We start from the raw sequence: 18,001 nt of genomic DNA, 5'->3' as shown, positions 1-18,001 counted from the left end.
CATAGGTGAGTATAATAAAAGCTATTTTTTTGTGTTATGCAAAGCACATTGGGCACATATAAAGAATGCTGTATATATGAGGGCGAACAGGTGCTGGCCCTACTTTATATGGGAAAAACCTGGTAACAATATATCAATGTTGTAAAACTGCAAATGCAGCTCGATTGTAGCATATGGCAGAGGTTCTAATGGTGATTTTATTTTCTGCCATTTACATTAATAGAGCGCCATTTGCAGATTTACATCTTTGATTAATTAGTCTGCTTTCAGTACAGCGATGCTGTGCCATGGTCAGCTCTGCTTTACATTCACAATGGTTACGTCAAGTTCCATTCTGAAAGTAGAGCAGAGTCAACTGCTACAGAGAAGAAGAGTGCAGCATAGTGGAGCTGAAAGCCAGCTGACAAATCATTAATGTCTTTGTTGGCCACACAATGTCCACACAATGTACAGGAGCATAGAGTACTTTCTAAACATAGATTAACTTGATGATGTGCCAAATATCCCTGGTGGAGGAACAGCAGAGCTGTTCTGGAGGCCATCTGACTGTCAAGTTTGTAAAATCATGGAAAGACTGCACTGCACATGCTCGACCAAGCGCAGTGGAACTACATGGGGATGGATCCAGTGGCCTGGAGGGAAATAGAGCCTAGATGTGTATCATTATTGAGGTGGTATGTGAAAAATGAAGCAGATTTAAAAAAAAAAATTAGTTATATTGACACAAGTTAATAAATATATACAGTATGTACATAGTTAGAAGACCACTTTGTGATTTTGGAAATAACCCTTTAACATTTTACGGGTTGAATATAATACTAAAATCTAAGCTTTATGTAAAATGATCCTTGGGATTAATAAGCGGAGTACAGACAGAATACAGACAGAGAGAGAAAACAAAATGAATTCTCATATTTGAGATTCGAGATTTTACTTAATCTCAGAAGAAGCATTTGTTGTTAGAAGTCCCATGTAATAATCTTTATTCCCGAAACAAAAGATATGTTAACAAACCAGACATTTTTTTGGTAACTTTTTATCTATTTGTTTACGTGGCAGAATTGACCATGGCCACCATGATTCTAATGCACGAAATTCATTGACCGAGGCTGTTGAGTTTGACAAGGCTATCCAGATTGCTGGGAAGATAACATCAGAATCTGAAACCCTGACTGTTGTGACTGCTGATCACTCTCATGTCTTTACTTTTGGAGGATACACAAATCGTGGTGACAGTATTTTGGGTGAGAGATTTCTTACACTGAAATTACTATTTTTCTTTATTAATGGTATTAAGCCATGCCCATAAACTTTTCAGTCCAGATTGCAGGTGATTACGCAATCGGGCATATAGTTACATCTCAGGGATAACATGAGCACAGGAGCTATGTACATGCCATCTGTAACAGGAACTGGCTGTTATACAAAGCTGAGCCCCTGCTGTGTGGGCTGGGACTGGAGCTATCTCTGATCCCAGCACATTGGTCCCTCACATGCCACTGTCAACAAGATATGAGGAGTTTGACAATGGGAAATCGCTCCCATCAGCCCATAGGTATCCCTGCAGAGCGATTGCTGGGTGCAATGGATTGCTATGACAAGTAGAGACCTAAAAATGGCCTCCATATCTGCCATATGCCTCAGTCTATTAGATTCCACTGGAGTCTCAGCCTGATAGTTTGTCAGTGAAACATTAAAAGCTAGATAATTCTCTGTACAGCACAGGTTGTATAGTGTATTATCAATATTACCAAAGTCCTTTGTGGAACTTGCACTGTAAAAAAAAAATTGTCTTTAAGTGATAAAAAATTGTAACAATAATAGAACACAAAATCATAGTTTTAATAAAAAAAAATCTTTAAACGCCCCTCCATAAAAACCTCAACACGTTTGTTATTACCTCGCTCATAATAAACAATTCTATAAAACAACATTTTTCATTCTGTAAGAGAATACCGTTAACAAATAATATGGCAAACTATGCCATAATTGTAGTTTTGGTTAATCTTCGCTGAAATTTTTTTTTAAGAAAAAGTGATAAAAACTTCAAAATGGTATCAATAAAACTACAGCTCCCTGAACAAAGAACAAGCCCTCATACAATTTTGCAGACAGAAAAAGAAAAAGTTAGGGCTCTTACAATATGATGACCAAAAAAGCGATTTGTTTGAAAAAAAGTGATTTTTCTTGTGAAAAAAAAATGGGTATCATCGTAACAATATTAACTCGAAAAACAAAGTTAACATGTCAATTATACTGCACAGTGAGCTCTATAAAAATGAAACTGAAAAGCAATTTCAGATTTAATGTTTTTTCTTCATACATACTACCAAAAATAGGAAGTAAACAGTGATCAAAAAATTGTATATAGCCAAAAATGGTACAAAAAGAGGTACAGCTTGTCCTGCAAAAAGCAAGCCCTAACAAAGCTCCATGTACTGAAAAATAGTTAAGGGTATTAGAATATGGTGATACAGGTTTTTTTTTTAATAGAATTTCTTGTGTAAAGATAGCAAAACATAAAAAAAACCTTAATGTGTAAAACTTAAAATGCAAAAAAAAGGGTCAGAATTGCTGCTTCGTTTATTTTCCTTCCCACACAGAATTAATAAAAGTTTCTTAGTAAGTTACAGTGGCTTGCAACAGTATTCAACCCCTTAGCATTTTTTGTGTTTTGCTACCTCACAACCTTGAATTTCACTGTTTTTTTTGAGGATTTGCATCAGTTAATGCAAAGATCATGCCTATATTAATGTGAACATTTTGTTTTCTTTTTATTTTGATGCAAACAACAAATAAGACAAAATAACTGAAAATTTCAGTGTGCATAACTATTCACCCCCCTAAAGTCTAAACTTTGTAGAGCCTCCTTTTGCCGCAATTACAGACGAAAGTCGCTTTAGATAAGTCTATGAGCTTTTCACATCTAGCCATTGGGATTTTTGCCCATTCCTCAAGGCAAAACTGCTCCATCTCCTTCAAGTTAGGTGATTTCCGCTGGTGAACAGCAATCTTCAAGTCTTACCACAGATTCTCAATTGGATTAAGGTCTGGGCTTTGACTAGGCCACTCCAAAACATTTATACATTTCCCCTTAAACCACTCGAGTGTTGCTTTAGCAGTATACTATGGGTCATTATCTTTTTGCAAAGTCAACCTCCATCCCAGTCTAAAATCACTGACAAACTGAAACAGGTTTTGCTCAAGAATATCCCTGTATTTTAAGCCATCTATCTTCCCCTCAACTTGGACTATTTTCCTTGCCCTTGCTGCCGAAAAAAGATCCCTACAGCATGATGTTGCCATTACCATGTTTCACTGTGTGGATAGTGTTCTTGGGGTGATGAGCTGTGTTGGTTTGGCGCCAGACATAGAGTTTACCTTGGTGGCCGAAAAGTACAATTTTGGTCTCATCTGACCACAGCACCTTCCTCTATATATTTGGGGAGTCTCCCATATGTCTTTTGGCAAACTCAAAACAAGACTTGTGTGCGTGTTTTTGTGTTTAAGAAAAGGTTTTTTCCTACCCACTCTTCCGTAAATGCCACCTATATGGAGTGAATGGCTTATTATTGTTGTCAAATGGACAGATACTCCAGTCTCTGCTTGGGAACTCTGCAGCTCATTCAGGGTTACCTTTGGTCTCTGTGCTGCCTCTCTGATCAATGCCCTCCTTGCCCAGGCTGAGAGTTTTAGTGGGCAGCCCTTTCTTGGCAGGTTTGTTGTGGTACCATGCTCATTCCATTTGATGGTAATGGATTTGATGGTGCTCCGGGAGATCATCAGAGATTTTGATATTGCTTTTATAACCCAACCCTGACTTGTATTTGACGCGCCCCTGGGCCTGTGTCGCGCTGCGTTGCGCACGCGGGAGCTTACCCGGAGCCGGATCTCTTGAGGGTTGTAGTCTCGTGGCGGTGACCCGGTCCGTGCCCAGGGAGTCAAACTGAGCGGCGATGTAACAGCGTTAGATGTAGGACGACTACGCCACCAGTTGAATGCAGCTATGGAGCTGCCGCTGCAGGATAGTCCGCTGAGGCCGGTGGATGGATGGTGCAGCGTAGATGGTATAACCCCCAACGGGAGGGGTTTGGCCTCAGGGCAGCAGATGTGGATGATGGGGGTAGCAGGAACCACTCAGAGACGGTGCGGTGTAATTCAGGGTCTTTACTGGTAACAACGTTAGACCCTCCCGGAGTACTTGCTAGTGAACGGGGCCTGGTCAGTCCTTGAGCAGATGGGATCTCCCCTGGCCAGGCGGAGTTGTAGGCCTTCCCAACTAACTGTACTCTTCTGGCTACCTTGCTAGAGGCGGGAATAAGTAGCCCACGTCCCTGAGTGTACCGTGTGGTGCTCACCCGTATGGCCGGTGACTCGGGGCCTTCTAATGGCTTCCGCTCCACGATGGCGGTGCTGGTCCCACGCGTGTGACCGTGCCTTCGGGCTTCTGGGCCAGAGGACCTGAAATCCTCTGCCGGACGGTTTCTGCTGCTGGGTAGGAGTTAGTCCCCACAGCCTCGGACTCCGGGTCCGGTAAGAAATCTTCTCAGTCAGGGCGAGCTCTGCAGCTGCCAGCCCCTGACTCGTTGTAACACTGCTCCCCACAGAGCTCCTGATGTTTCTTGCTATGCTGCTTCTCTTCTCTACTCTTGTTCTGTCTTCTTTCTCACTAACCCTGCCTCAGCCCCAGGTTTATATAGGGGAAGTCCTTCCCCTCCCAAGACTGGGCAGGAGGTGTGGCATGCACAGGATCCCTGACCAAAGGACCTCCCACCTGCTCTCAGACGTAATATCTCTATCACTGTGGCAACCAGACCCCTGGGGTGTCACATTCCCCCCTAGTGAAATTTAGTACTCCGGGACTAAACATACAGTTATATGAAAAAGTTTGGGCACCCCTATTAATCTTAAGCTTAATGTTTTATAAAAATTGGTGTTTTTGAAACAGCTATTTCAGTTTGATATATGTAATAACTGTTGGACACAGTAATGTTTCTACCTTGAAATGAGATTTATTATACTAACAGAAAATGTGCAATCTGCATTCAAACAAAATTTGACAGGTGCATAAGTATGGGCACCCTTATCATTTTCTTGGTTTAAATACTCCTACCTACTTTTTACTGACTTACTAAAGCACTTTTATTGGTTTTGTAACCTTATTGAGCTTTGAACTTCATAGCCAGGTGTTTGCAATCATGAGAAAAGCTACTTAAAGTGGCCACTTGCAAGTTGTTCTCCTGTTTGAATCTCCTCTGAAGAGTGGCATCATGGGCTCCTCAAAACAACTGTCAAATGATCTGAAAACAAAGATTATTCAACATAGTTGTTCAGGGGAAGGATACAAAAAGCTGTCTCAGAGATTTAACCTGTCAGTTTCCACTGTGAGGAACATAGTAAGGAAATGGAAGAACACAGGGACAGTTCTTGTTAAGGCCAGAAGTGGCAGGCCAAGAAAAACATCAGAAAGGCAGAGAAGAAGAATGGTGAGATCAGTCAAGGACAATCCTCAGACCACCTCCAGAGAGCTACAGCATCAACTTGCTGCAGATGGTGTCACTGTGCATCGGTCAACTATACAACGCACTTTGCACAAGGAGAAGCTGTATGGGAGAGTGATGCGAAAGAAGCCATTTCTGCAAGCACACCACAAACAGTCGGCTGAGGTATGCAAAAGCACATTTGGAGAAGCCAATTTCTTTTTGGAAGAAGGTCCTTTGGACTGATGAAACCAAGATTGAGTTGTTTGGTCATACAAAAAGGCGTTATGCATGGCGGCAAAAAAACATAGCATTCCAAGAAAAACACTTGCTACCCACAGTAAAATTTGGTGGAGGTTCCATCATGCTTTGGGGCTGTGTGGCCAATGCCGGCAACGGCAATCTTGTTAAAGTTGAGGGACGCATGAATTTCACTCAGTATCAGCAGATTCTTTACAATAATGTTCAAGAATCAGTGATAAAGTTGAAGTTACGCAGGGGATGGATCTTTCAGCAAGACAATGATCCAAAACACCGCTCCAAATCTACTCAGGCATTCATGCAGAGGAACAATTACAATGTTCTGGAATGGTCATCCCAGTCCCCAGACCTGAATATCATTGAACATCTGTGGGGTCATTTGAAGAGGGCTGTCCATGCTTGGCGACCATCAAACTTAACTGAACTGGAATTGTTTTGTAAAGAGGAATGGTCAAAAATACCTTCATCCAGGATCCAGGAACTCATTAAAAGCTACAGGAAGCGACTAGAGGCTGTTATTTTTGCAAAAGGAGGATCTACTAAATATTAATGTCACTTTTCTGGTGAGGTGCCCATACTTATGCATCGGTCAAATTTTGTTTGAATGCAGATTGCACATTTTCTGTTAGTACAATAAACCTCATTTCAAGGCAGAAACATTACGGTGTCCAACAGTTATTACATATATCAAACTGAAATAGCTGTTGCAAAAACACCAATTTTTATAAAACATTAAGCTTAAGATTAATAGGGGTGCCCAAACTTTTTCATATAACTGTATTTCTTTTTAGAAAAACATAACAAGGTATAACAATAACAATACAATAAGAAAAACACATAAGATGGTTACGGCGTGTCCGCAACCGGGTGCAGTTTTGAAAAGCAAGGTGTCCATTTCACCAAAACAGGGAGACGTAACCAGGTAGGGGCCTGTCCTGCCCCGAGTCCTTAACAGTCTTTAGTCCATCCTGGGTTACGCTCCAACTATGTACAAGGATTCCCGGTAAATCCACCAAGGACTCCTAAAAAGAACTAGAAACACAAAATTATACACAAGCAACTATAAACAAGTAAACATTATAAGATAGCTTAAACATTTAGATCCTCCAACGTGCGGGTAGCTGGCCTCTAGTGGCCCTAGTGGACCTACGGAGCTGACTGTCTGGCCCTGAACTACAGGGTGTAGGAGCTGTCAAGGGTAAACTGGGCAGCTGTCTATGGGCCCTCTGGCTCACTAGGGGTATGGCAGGCTCACTATAAGCAGAGGGTTGATTTTCCGGGTCTGCTTGTGTAGAGTCTTCTGCCTCCTGGACCGGCTGTTCTTCCAGCTCTACCGGTTGCTCCGTAGGTTCTTGGGATGATGGTTGGAGGAAGGTGAGTACGGGTACCACAACTGCACCATTGACTTGAGTCCAAGACCGAGGGAAGTCCCCGAGCACGGTACTAACCATATCTTCCCTTTCCTCTACGGGTCGATGGTCTTCTTGTTCCTCTTCAGGGTTCCTCAGTTGTTCGGGACACTTCTTCAGGTGGTCCCGGGATACAATGGCTGTGGTTTCCCCTCCGTCTTTACTGATGGTACAGACCTTCGGGTTTTCGTGGCTTGAGGGCAGTACGGTGTACGGGTCCTTCTCCCACTGGTCGTCCAACTTATGGAGCCGTCTCTTCCTCTTCAAGACCTGCTCTCCGGGTACCAGGGGAACAGCGGGAGCATACTGGTTGTAAGTTTTCTCTTGTCTTTCCCTAGCCTGACAGAGACTTCTTTCCACGCTCTCCTGTACCCTCCGGTACTGCTGCTGCCTCTCTGTGTCCCAGTCTGTTTCTGGTGAAGTGTCCTCGGGTGTCAGGACTCCCATTTCCAGGTCAACAGGTAACTTACCAGGTCTTGCCCTCATTAGGTAAGCCGGGGTACAGTTGGTGGAACCTACCGGGATGTGGTTGTATAGGTCCACCAGATCGGGCAACTTTTCAGGCCACAGACTGCGTTCTTCCAGGGGCAACGTTTTTAGAAGATCCATTACCACCTGGTTCATTTTTTCACAAAGTCCATTAGTCTGCGGATGGTAGGGTGTCGTCCTTATCTTCCGGCAGCCATACAGATTGCAGAATTCCTGGAAGACCTCCGCTTCAAAGGCAGGTCCCTGGTCCGTCAGCACTTGGTCCGGGTACCCGTGTGGACGGCAAAAGTGCTGCTGGAAGGCTCTAGCTGCTGTTTGAGCCGTTAAGTCCTTGACGGGGACGACAACCAGAAACCGGGAGTAATGATCCACGATGGTTAACGCGTAGACGTAGCCACTTCTGCTTGGGGTCAGTTTTACATGATCCAAGGCTACCAGTTCCAACGGTTGCCGGGTGACGATGGACTGCAGGGGAGTCTTCTGGCTGGCGCGGTCCTTCCTTCTCAGGTTGCACGGGCCACAGTCTCTGCACCACTTCTCAATGGTTCCCCTCATGCCTACCCAGTGGAATCGCTCGCGCAGCAGGAACTCCAGCTTCTTCCACCCGAAGTGTCCAGCTCCGTCGTGGTATGCCTCCATCACCATGGCTGCGTCTCTTCGTGGCACCACTACTTGCCAGAGTAATTCATGCGTCCGGGAGTTAACCATTCTGCGGCACAACTTCCCTTTGTAAAGGAACAGTCGACTCTTCTCTGCCCATAGTTGTTTGGCTTCCTCCGGAGCGTCTGGTTCAAGGCGAGCCTCCGGCCGAGTCAGCATCTCCTTCACCAGTCGGACGGCAGGGTCGCTGTCTTGCGTTTCTGCCCAGTTGTAGTGAGGTAAGGGGTTCAACGTAGCAGCCTGCTTACTCCTTACCCGGTGGGAATACTGGATAGTCCCATGACGGTGGAACGCAGGGAGTTCAATCTCTTCCAGTCCCTCCGGATCTTCTCCTTCGTCCGGCAGGTTGGGCATCCTGGACAGGGCGTCCGCGTTAGTATTGGAGCGCCCTGCCCGGTATTTGATTATGAACTCGTAGTTGGACAGACGGGCCATCCACCTCTGCTCCAGGGCACCGAGTCTTGCCGTGTCCAGGTGTGTCAACGGGTTGTTATCCGTGTACACGGTGAACCGGGAAGAAGCAAGGTAATGCTTAAAGCGCTCAGTGACTGCCCATACCACGGCCAGGAACTCTAGCTTAAATGAGCTATAATTCTCGGGGTTCCTTTCAGTGGGTCGCAGTTTTCGGCTGGCGTAGGCGATTACTCGTTCTTTCCCCTGCTGGATCTGGGACAGTACGGCTCCTAGCCCAATGTTACTGGCGTCGGTGTAGAGGATGAAGGGCTGGCTATAATCCGGGTACGCCAAGATTTCATCCCCCGTGAGGGCCATCTTCAGCTGGCGGAAGGACTCTTCTTCTAGCTCTTCCCATTTGAAGGGCGGCTTCTGGTTCTTGGCCTTCCGGGACTGACCTATCAGGAGGTCCTGCATAGGCGCTGCCTTTTTGGTGAAACCGGGAATAAACCTTCGGTAGTAGCCTACCAACCCGAGGAACTGCCGCACTTCTTTTACGCTGGAGGGGCTTGGCCATCCCTTAATTGCGGTGATCTTATCGGGGTCGGGAGCCACTCCGTCAGCGCTCACCACGTGTCCCAGGTACTGCACCTTTGGTTTCAGGAGGTGACACTTGGAGGGTTTCACCTTTAGGCCGTAACTCGCCAGAGCTTCGAACACCTCCGCCAGGTGTTTCAGGTGGTCCTCATAAGTTTTGGAGTATACGATGACATCGTCCAGGTACAACAGGACCGTCTCGAAGTTTCTGTGGCCCAGACAGCACTCCATTAATCGTTGGAAGGTTCCTGGGGCGTTGCAGAGTCCGAACGGCATGCAGGTGAACTCGCTAAGTCCCATCGGGGTGGTGAATGCGGTCTTCTCCCGGTCCGCCTCTGCTACAGGAACCTGCCAGTACCCGCTAGTGAGATCCAAGGTAGAGAAGAAGTTAGCAGACCTTAAAGCAGCCAATGACTCCTCTATCCTTGGTAAGGTGTACGCATCCTTGTGTGTGATACGGTTGATTTTCCGGTAATCTACACACATCCTCATGGTGTTGTCTTTCTTTTTGACTAAAACTAGCGGGGCTGCCCAGGGGCTACAGCTATCCCGGATTACCCCAGCCTCCTTCATGTCTCTAAGCATCCCCTTGGCGTGTTGGTAATGTGCAGGGGGTACGGGTCGATACCTCTCTTTTATGGGAGGATGATCTCCCGTGGGGATGCGGTGTTCTACCCCCTTGACTCGCCCAAAGTCTAACGGGTGTTTACTAAACACTCTCTCATACTCTTGAACCACCCGGTAGACTCCCTGTTTCTGGTGGGAGGGAGTGGAGTCAGTTCCCAAGTGTAGTTGCTGACACCAATCCTCCATTACTTTCTTAGAGCCGTTACCTTCCTCCGGGTGAGATGGAGGCAAGGGTTCCACAGACTGTATAGAGTTTTGGTTGATGGTATATAATTTTGCTAGCGTGGCATACCGAGGCAGGTACACTTCCCTCTCCCCGATATTGATTATGCGAACGGGCACCCTCCCATGGCGTACATTGACCACCCCCCGTGCTGTCAAAATGGTGGGCCTACTGTCTGAGTAAACTGGTTCTACCATTGCCTGGTAATCTCTACCTCTCAGACCAATAGCTGCCCGGCACCAAATCATCATTTCACTTTTTGGGGGCATGGCAATAGGGAAAGGGTCACACATTCTTACGCTACCAATCTCACCGCCGGAGAGTTCCACCTGTTGCCGTCGCATCAGTGCCCGGATCTCTTTCTGGAGCACTCGCTGCTCGCCGGAGCTGGCGTTCTTGGCAACCTGCTGTAAAAGGAAAATCACCTCTGCAAGACAATATTCAATTACATTAGTTCCTAGAGTTATTTTTGGGTGGCTCTCATGTTTGTCAATGTCTACAATGATCAGTCCCTGTGCTGCCAGTTCGACTATACCGATTTTGATGGTCACCTCTTTAAATCCGATCTGTGGCACGGGCTGGCCATTGCTGGCGATGATACTCAAGTCGTCGTCAGGGTAGCGGGTAATATCCGAGTCATTCCAGTACTGCTTAAAGAGCACGTACGGGATGGTGGTGACCTGTGACCCGGTGTCCAGTAGGGCACTCATGGGAATGCCATCCAGTACCACAGGCAAGACTGGACGTCCTCCCACATATCTGTCGCGCCAGTTCGATGGGCCTGGTGATCTTTTTCCTGGGGGTTGGCCCTCTACCCCAGGTTGTGCCCGTTTAAAGAACAGTACCTTTCCATATGTCCGGGTTGATTGCAGCGGCGGCAGATGGGTCGTCCGTCCTCGCTGTATCGGTCACTGGGTCTTCCTCTGGCCGGTGGGGTCCTCCTTGGTCGACGCCACGGGATGTCCTCCGGTCCGGATGCCAGCTGGATCTTCCCTGGGGTGGAAACCTGTAAAGACTGCACAGTTCGGGTTAGCGCAGCAACGCTCTTAGCTAGCTCTTGGACCTGATGGCGTAGGTCTGGAGCCGGGTCATTGTCCAAAGCCTGCGCATCAGCTCCCACAGGCCCTGCCGACAAGGGCGCCGCCTCCTGGTGGTAAGTGATAGCTGGGCGCCTGTGGGTCACAACGCCACCCGGTGCCGGTTCTCGGAGCACCCGGATGGCTCTGTCCTTGAACTGTGCAAAGTCCAGATGGGGATCCTGTAAGGCCATTGCCCGCAACTGGGTTCGGTGGGCATTGCAATATAAACCCTCTATAAATTGTTCAGTCAACAGCCTGTCCTCGTTTCCCACCCCATCAGGGTCGGTCTGCTTTATGGCCCTCAGGGCCTCTTGTAGGTTTAGTGCATAGTCCCTTATACTCTCATGCGCTCGCTGCTTGCACCCGTAGAATCTAAGCTTAATCTCGGCTGAGGTGCGGGTATCAAAGGTGTCCTTCAGCCGGGTTAGTATCCCTGCGACAGTCTTCCTCCCAGGTGGCCAGGATTTTACTTCCCTTTTGGCTGCCCCAGTTAGTTGGGCCACCAGGATGCTCACTTTTTGCTCTTCTGTGAGGGGGTACACCTGGAAGAGGCTATCCAGCTTTTCTCTAAAGTCATGCAGGGTATGTGACTCCCCTGAGTACTGGGGTAGCCAAGCTGCTCCCGGGATATAGGGCATGGTGAAGGGCATAACTGCAGCAGCGGTGGCGCTGGCGGGGGTTGAGGCAGTGAAGCTCTCCTCCGTATCCGACATCTTCCTCCCCCCTAGTGGACCGTGGCCTACCTTGCGATGATCCTGTTCCGTAGGCCGCGGCTCCGCAGTGGATCGTCAGGGTTGAGGACCTTCCGTCGCGCTCCGGTGACGTCGGCGTCTGCTGGGCTCCTTCCAGGACCTTACGCAACGTCCGGACGTGAGGCGGGGCTTCAGTTCTCGCGCGCTTTCGGAGTCCACGCCCCTCTTCTTCCCGCGCGGCGTCCTCAAGATGGCGTCCAATGGCGGGAAAACTCCACGGATGGCGGGAAGAAGGTCGAAGATGGCGCCGGATGGCGGGAAAACTTTGCGGATGGCGGTAAGAAGGTAGAAGATGGCGCCGGATGGCGGGAAACCTCCACGGATAGCGGGAATCTTCACCACTGGTAAGTTTGAACAGTCTTTGCTTTTCAGGCACGCAGTACCCGGTGGTTGCGGGCACGAAATCCTGCCGACTACGCCAAAGTTGACGCGCCCCTGGGCCTGTGTCGCGCTGTGTTGCGCACGCGGGAGCTTACCCGGAGCCGGATCTCTTGAGGGTTGTAGTCTCGTGGCGGTGACCCGGTCCGTGCCCAGGGAGTCAAACTGAGCGGCGATGTAACAGCGTTAGATGTAGGACGACTACGCCACCCGTTGAATGCAGCTATGGAGCTGCCGCTGCAGGATAGTCCGCTGAGGCCGGTGGATGGATGGTGCAGCGTAGATGGTATAACCCCCAACGGGAGGGGTATGGCCTCAGGGCAGCAGATGTGGATGATGGGGGTAGCAGGAACCACTCAGAGACGGTGCGGTGTAATTCAGGGTCTTTACTGGTAACAACGTTAGACCCTCCCGGAGTACTTGCTAGTGAACGGGGCCTGGTCAGTCCTTGAGCAGATGGGATCTCCCCTGGCCAGGCGGAGTTGTAGGCCTTCCCAACTAACTGTACTCTTCTGGCTACCTTGCTAGAGGCGGGAATAAGTAGCCCACGTCCCTGAGTGTACCGTGTGGTGCTCACCCGTATGGCCGGTGACTCGGGGCCTTCTAATGGCTTCCGCTCCACGATGGCGGTGCTGGTCCCACGCGTGTGACCGTGCCTTCGGGCTTCTGGGCCAGAGGACCTGAAATCCTCTGCCGGACGGTTTCTGCTGCTGGGTAGGAGTTAGTCCCCACAGCCTCGGACTCCGGGTCCGGTAAGAAATCTTCTCAGTCAGGGCGAGCTCTGCAGCTGCCAGCCCCTGACTCGTTGTAACACTGCTCCCCACAGAGCTCCTGATGTTTCTTGCTATGCTGCTTCTCTTCTCTACTCTTGTTCTGTCTTCTTTCTCACTAACCCTGCCTCAGCCCCGGGTTTATATAGGGGAAGTCCTTCCCCTCCCAAGACTGGGCAGGAGGTGTGGCATGCACAGGATCCCTGACCAAAGGACCTCCCACCTGCTCTCAGACGTAATATCTCTATCACTGTGGCAACCAGACCCCTGGGGTGTCACATATTTCTCAACAACTTTGTTCCTAACTTGTTTGGAGATCTCCTTGGTCTTAATGGTGTTCTTTGGTTAGTGGTGCCTCTTGCTTAATGGTGTTGCAGACTCTGTGGCCTTTCAGAAAAGGTGTGTATATACTGACAGGCCATGTGGCACTTAGATTGCATACAGGTTGACTTCTTTTCACTAAGCATGTGACTTATGAAGGTAATAGCTTGCACCAGAAATGTTTAGGGTCTTCATAGCAATAGGGGTGAAAACACATATTTGACCCTGTCCACGACCCTTGGACTATTTTCTTACCTATTTTTTGTCAGCAATGCAGTTCCTCTATAGAAGGGAGTTTTGCTTTGGTACTCTCCACACAGTGAGAAAGAGGATGGGCCTATCTAGGGCTAGGCTCCACTCTCTAAGGACGCAAGGGAGTTGCATGGGTTGGCTTATTGGTACAAAATCTTTGTTTATATTACATTATATAGTAATGTTCCTTTACAAAATTAAATTTGAACATAACTATTTTAATATGTATTTTGGCCAACTCCAAACTCCTTTATGAACTAAATTTTGGCATATTTTGCTGTGATACAGATGATAATATTTGATATGGATTAAGTTAAACTTAGTTAAATTATACAATTCTTAGTAATATTTTTATACTATTACTAACTTTTAGTACATAAAGTAAAACTAGACCAAAGTACAATAAATGCAGTATATGTTGAGAGCAACATAGTGCAGATAGAAGATAGCACAGTACATGACGTACTGGTAGGGAGAAATGCATTACAGTCAAGGACAAAAGTTTTGAAACTTACACAATCTTTGGTTTTCACAAAATTTGCTGCTTCAGTTTTTACAGTAGCAATTTACATTACTATAGATTATTATGAAACGTTCTGCTTACATTATTTCATGACTTTCTTGTTAGCCCAGCAGAAAGTGTTAATGAGGACAAGTCAGCTGACATTACTCTGTTATGATGAATTAATTATAGGAGCAGACTGGTTGCTATAAAGGGGAATTAGTGTTTGCAATCATTGTCTTCTTCTGTTAACCATGGTTATCTCCAAGGAACCATGTGCAGTCATCACTGCTTTGCATCAATAGGGATTTTCAGGCAAGAACATTGCTGCTTGTATGATTGCTCTTAAATCAGCCATTTATCAGATAGTAACATAGCAACGTAGGTTGAATAAAGACCTAGGTCCATCAAGTTCAACCTTTCCACCCCAATTGTACTCTCTACACTAACACTACACTAACTTACTAACTTACTGGGACTAGGCCTCAAAAAGTATTATTACTATTGATGAGCGAGCATACTCGCAAATACTCAATACTCGAGATGCTCGGAGCTCGCCAAGTACTTGCGAGATGCTCGGGCGGATGCTCGGGTCCCCTCCCTGCATGTTTGGTGCTCTTTAGAGCGCCAATCAACATGCAGGGATTGCCTGCCACTCATTGTAATGCCACAGCCATGGTGGTTGTGGCATTACAGTGATTGGCTGGCCGCACAGTGTCATCAGGTCTATATCAGATCTGGTGCCGCTGTGCTCGTCACAGTCACTCCGGAATCAGGCAGTGTAGGGAGAGGTGCTGCTGAGCTAGGGAGAGATTTGCTTGTGTATTAGGTAGTGTAGGGAGAAAAACCGTACATTACACATATCCATCTCAACAAACAGTCCTTCTGAGGACTAATCCATCTGTAGAGATATCAGGCAGGTAGTGTATATAGGCAGGCAGGCAGTGTATATAGCAGACTGCAGTGCATATAGCACAAGAGGCTTCATTCACGTTCTGCCTTCTGCTGCTGTTAGATATTTCTAGAAATTTGCCCAGGTCTCAGGGACCAGGACTAATTTTTTTTGGATCTTAATCCTCATTATTTGCTTCAAAAGCAATCCAGAGAACACCGTTTTTCTGCGCCATTTGCCTGTTGGCACTGCAGAATACAGCCAGGTCCTTTCCATATTACAGCGCTAAAAATCCAGCTATTTAAAACTGTGTTTTCTCCATCACACGGATCACATATACGTTTTCAGAAAATACTGCCATTTTTGGCCTCCATTCAAATTTTTTTTCACTGTGTCAGCGAAGCTTTTGACACCGGTTTGCTGTTCAAAATAGTTACCTACAGGCCAGGTATTTAAAACTGTGTTTTCTCCGTCACACGGATCACATATACATTTTCAGAAAATGCTGCCATTTCTAACCTCCATTAAAAATTTGTTTCAGTGTGTCAGTGAAGCAATTGACACCAGATTGCTGTTCAAAATAGTTACCTACAAGCCAGGTATTTAAAACTGTGTTTTCTCTGTCACACGGATCACATATACGTTTTCAGAAAATACTGCCATTTCTAACCTCCATTAAAAATTAGTTTCAGTGTGTCAGTGAAGCAATTGACACCAGATTGCTGTTCAAAATAGTTACCTACAAGTCAGGTATTTAAAACTGTGTTTTCTCCATCACACGGATCACATATACGTTTTCAGAAAATACTGTCATTTCTGACCTCCATTAAAAATTTGTTTCAGTGTGTCAGTGAAGCAATTGACCCCAGATTGCTGTTCAAAATAGTTACCTACAGGCCAAGTACATAAAACTATGTTTTCTCCGTCACACGGATCACATATACGTTTTCAGAAAATACTGCCATTTCTGACCTCCATTAAAAATTTGTTTCAGTGTGTCAGTGAAGCAATTAACACCAGATTGCTGTTCAAAATAGTTACCTACAGGCCAGGTACATAAAACTGTGTTTTCTCCGTCACACGGATCACATATACGTTTTCAGAAAATACTGCCATTTCTGACCTCCATTAAAAATTTGCTTCAGTGTGTCAGTGAAGCAATTGACACTAGATTGCTGTTCAAAATAGTTACCTACAGGCCAGATATTTAAAACGGTGGTTTCTCCGTCACACAGATCACATATAAGTTCACTCCAAATTCAGTCATTTGTAGTGAGCATGGAAGATATTGTCCTCTATTTAAAATGGGCAAGGCACATGGCAAGGGACGGGGAACTGGATGTGATGGTGATGGTGCATGCAGAGGCCGAGGCCAAGGCCGTGGGAAAGCTGAAATTGTGCCACAACAAACACCCACATCTTCTCTCCCGACGTTCCGGTCTCAATTCCTAGGGGACCGCAGCACACCACTATTGAACCCAGAGCAGTGTCAAAAGGTTGTTGGTTGGATAGCGGATAATGCTTCCAGTCACTTAACCACCACCACCACCCTGTCTTCCACACGGTCAAGTCTCAGTAGCCATGAGTCTGGACCGCATATTCCTCACCCTGATCCTCTTTCCTCCCACCATGCCGAGTGCCCGGAGACAAATGATCCCAAACTTGGACGCTCTGAAGAGCTGTTCACTTTTCCATTTATAGATTCGGGCCTCTCGCCCGGTCCACTTGAGTCGAGGCAAGAGGAGATTGCATGTAGCGATGCCCAAACATTTGAGCAGCCACGGTCACACAAAGGTGATGGTGGGAAAGTGTCACAAAAGGTGGACGATGATGAGACACAATTGCCAGAAAGTCAGGAGGAGGACCAGGGTGCGGAAGTGGAAAACGAGGTGGTGGATGATATAGTGACTGACCCATCGTGACAGGAGGACATGCAGAGCGAGGAGAGCAGCACAAAGGGGAAGGGAGGCAGAGCACCCCAACAGGCAGGAAGAAGCAGTGTGGTGTCCGCAGACAGAAGGCAGGCAACCATTCCCCGTAACACCAACATGAAGGAAGTTGCCAGTACAACTGTTAGGTCTTCCCGAGTCTAGTTGCTTTTTAAAGACTCTGCCGATAACCCCAAAAAGGTCATTTGCACCACCTGCCAGGCCAGCATCAGCAGGGGTGGCAAAACGACCAGCCTGACCACCACCAGCATAATAAGGCACATGGCAGCAAAGCACCCGACTTTGTGGGCCGAACCCCAGGGTCCAGGAACAGTGTCTGCGGGTGGCACCATTGCTTCTTCCGCTGTTGTGCATGCAAGCCAATCCCCTGTCCATGGTGCATGCGAAAATGCCTCCTGCCCTGCACCTGTTCTTGCACACTTTCAAGTAGCAGCATCAGGAAGCATGTCCACGTCCTTGTCCCAGCGCAGCGTTCAGTTGTCCATACGCCCCACTGGCCACACAACTAAATTCTCACATTTCACGACTGCTTGTGCTTGAAATGTTGCCTTTTAGGCTCATGGAGACGGAAGCATTCCACAACCTGATGGCGGCGGCCGTCCTTCGGTACTCGGTCCCCAGCCACCACTATTTCTTCCATTGTGCTGTCCCCGCATTACACAAGCACGTGTCCTAAAACATTAGCCATTCCCTCAACAACTCAGTTATCGGGAAAGTCCACCTAATCACAGACATATGGACAAATGCTTGTGGACAGGGACTGTACATCTCGCTGACGGCACACTGGGTTAACATAGTGGAAGCTGGGACCCAGTCGGACCTTGGAACGGAACACGTCTTCCCGACACCAAGGATTGCGGGCCCTAGGTCAATCAGGGTTGCCCCCATGGTCTACAGCTCCTGCACCTCATCCTCCGCAGCCTCCTCCTCCTCTTCAGCCTCCATCTCCGAAATAACCACATTAGTC

The 18,001-nt window shown here is 47.3% G+C and overlaps 1 protein-coding gene across 1 annotated transcript in view; it reads left to right on the top strand.

The window, feature by feature from the left end:
* Positions 1-18,001, top strand: part of LOC141258116 (alkaline phosphatase-like) — a 99,955-nt gene that overhangs the window by 71,470 nt on the left and 10,484 nt on the right. The window contains exon 9 of the mRNA XM_073673122.1: positions 1,053-1,244. Within this exon, the coding sequence (XP_073529223.1) occupies positions 1,053-1,244 (192 nt within the window). The remainder of the gene's footprint in view (positions 1-1,052; positions 1,245-18,001) is intronic.

Source organism: Phyllobates terribilis, unplaced genomic scaffold (genome assembly GCF_046119375.1).
Source record: "Phyllobates terribilis strain yellow unplaced genomic scaffold, ASM4611937v1 Scaffold_3__8_contigs__length_932513732, whole genome shotgun sequence".
NCBI lineage: Eukaryota > Metazoa > Chordata > Amphibia > Anura > Dendrobatidae > Phyllobates > Phyllobates terribilis.
The sequence above is the reverse complement of the archived record's forward strand: the minus strand, read 5'-3'. Positions and strand labels throughout refer to the sequence as shown.